Source organism: Nestor notabilis, unplaced genomic scaffold (assembly GCF_000696875.1).
Source record: "Nestor notabilis isolate BGI_N333 unplaced genomic scaffold, ASM69687v1 scaffold24287, whole genome shotgun sequence".
NCBI lineage: Eukaryota > Metazoa > Chordata > Aves > Psittaciformes > Psittacidae > Nestor > Nestor notabilis.
Genome location: NW_009938139.1, coordinates 1 through 223, shown reverse-complemented (window position 1 = coordinate 223; position 223 = coordinate 1). Strand labels below are relative to the sequence as shown.

General features: G+C 61.4%; 1 protein-coding gene across 1 annotated transcript in view; it reads right to left on the bottom strand.

The window, feature by feature from the left end:
• The window catches only part of OTX2 (orthodenticle homeobox 2), a gene marked incomplete at its 5' end in the record, with an annotated part of 3075 nt that extends 2855 nt beyond the window's left edge, over positions 1 to 220 (bottom strand). Inside the window, one exon of the mRNA XM_010019188.1 lies at positions 153 to 220. Coding sequence (XP_010017490.1) covers positions 153 to 220 — 68 coding nt within the window. The remainder of the gene's footprint in view (positions 1 to 152) is intronic.
• Between the last annotated feature and the right edge of the window lie 3 nt (positions 221 to 223).

Below are 223 nucleotides of genomic sequence, written 5' to 3'. Positions count from 1 at the left end.
CCTCCTTCCCTCCACAGGGGCTTGATTTTGCTCCAGGACTGACCCCATCCCCTACAACAGCCCACTCACCTCCCTGCCAAGCACAGGACAGCCCAAACCCTTCCCACCGGGATGGAGGTGGAGGACAGGTCTGGTGCCACCCGGTTTCCTACCTGCACTCTGGACTCGGGCAGATTGATTTTCAGGGCCACCTCCTCCCGCATGAAGATGTCGGGGTAGCGGG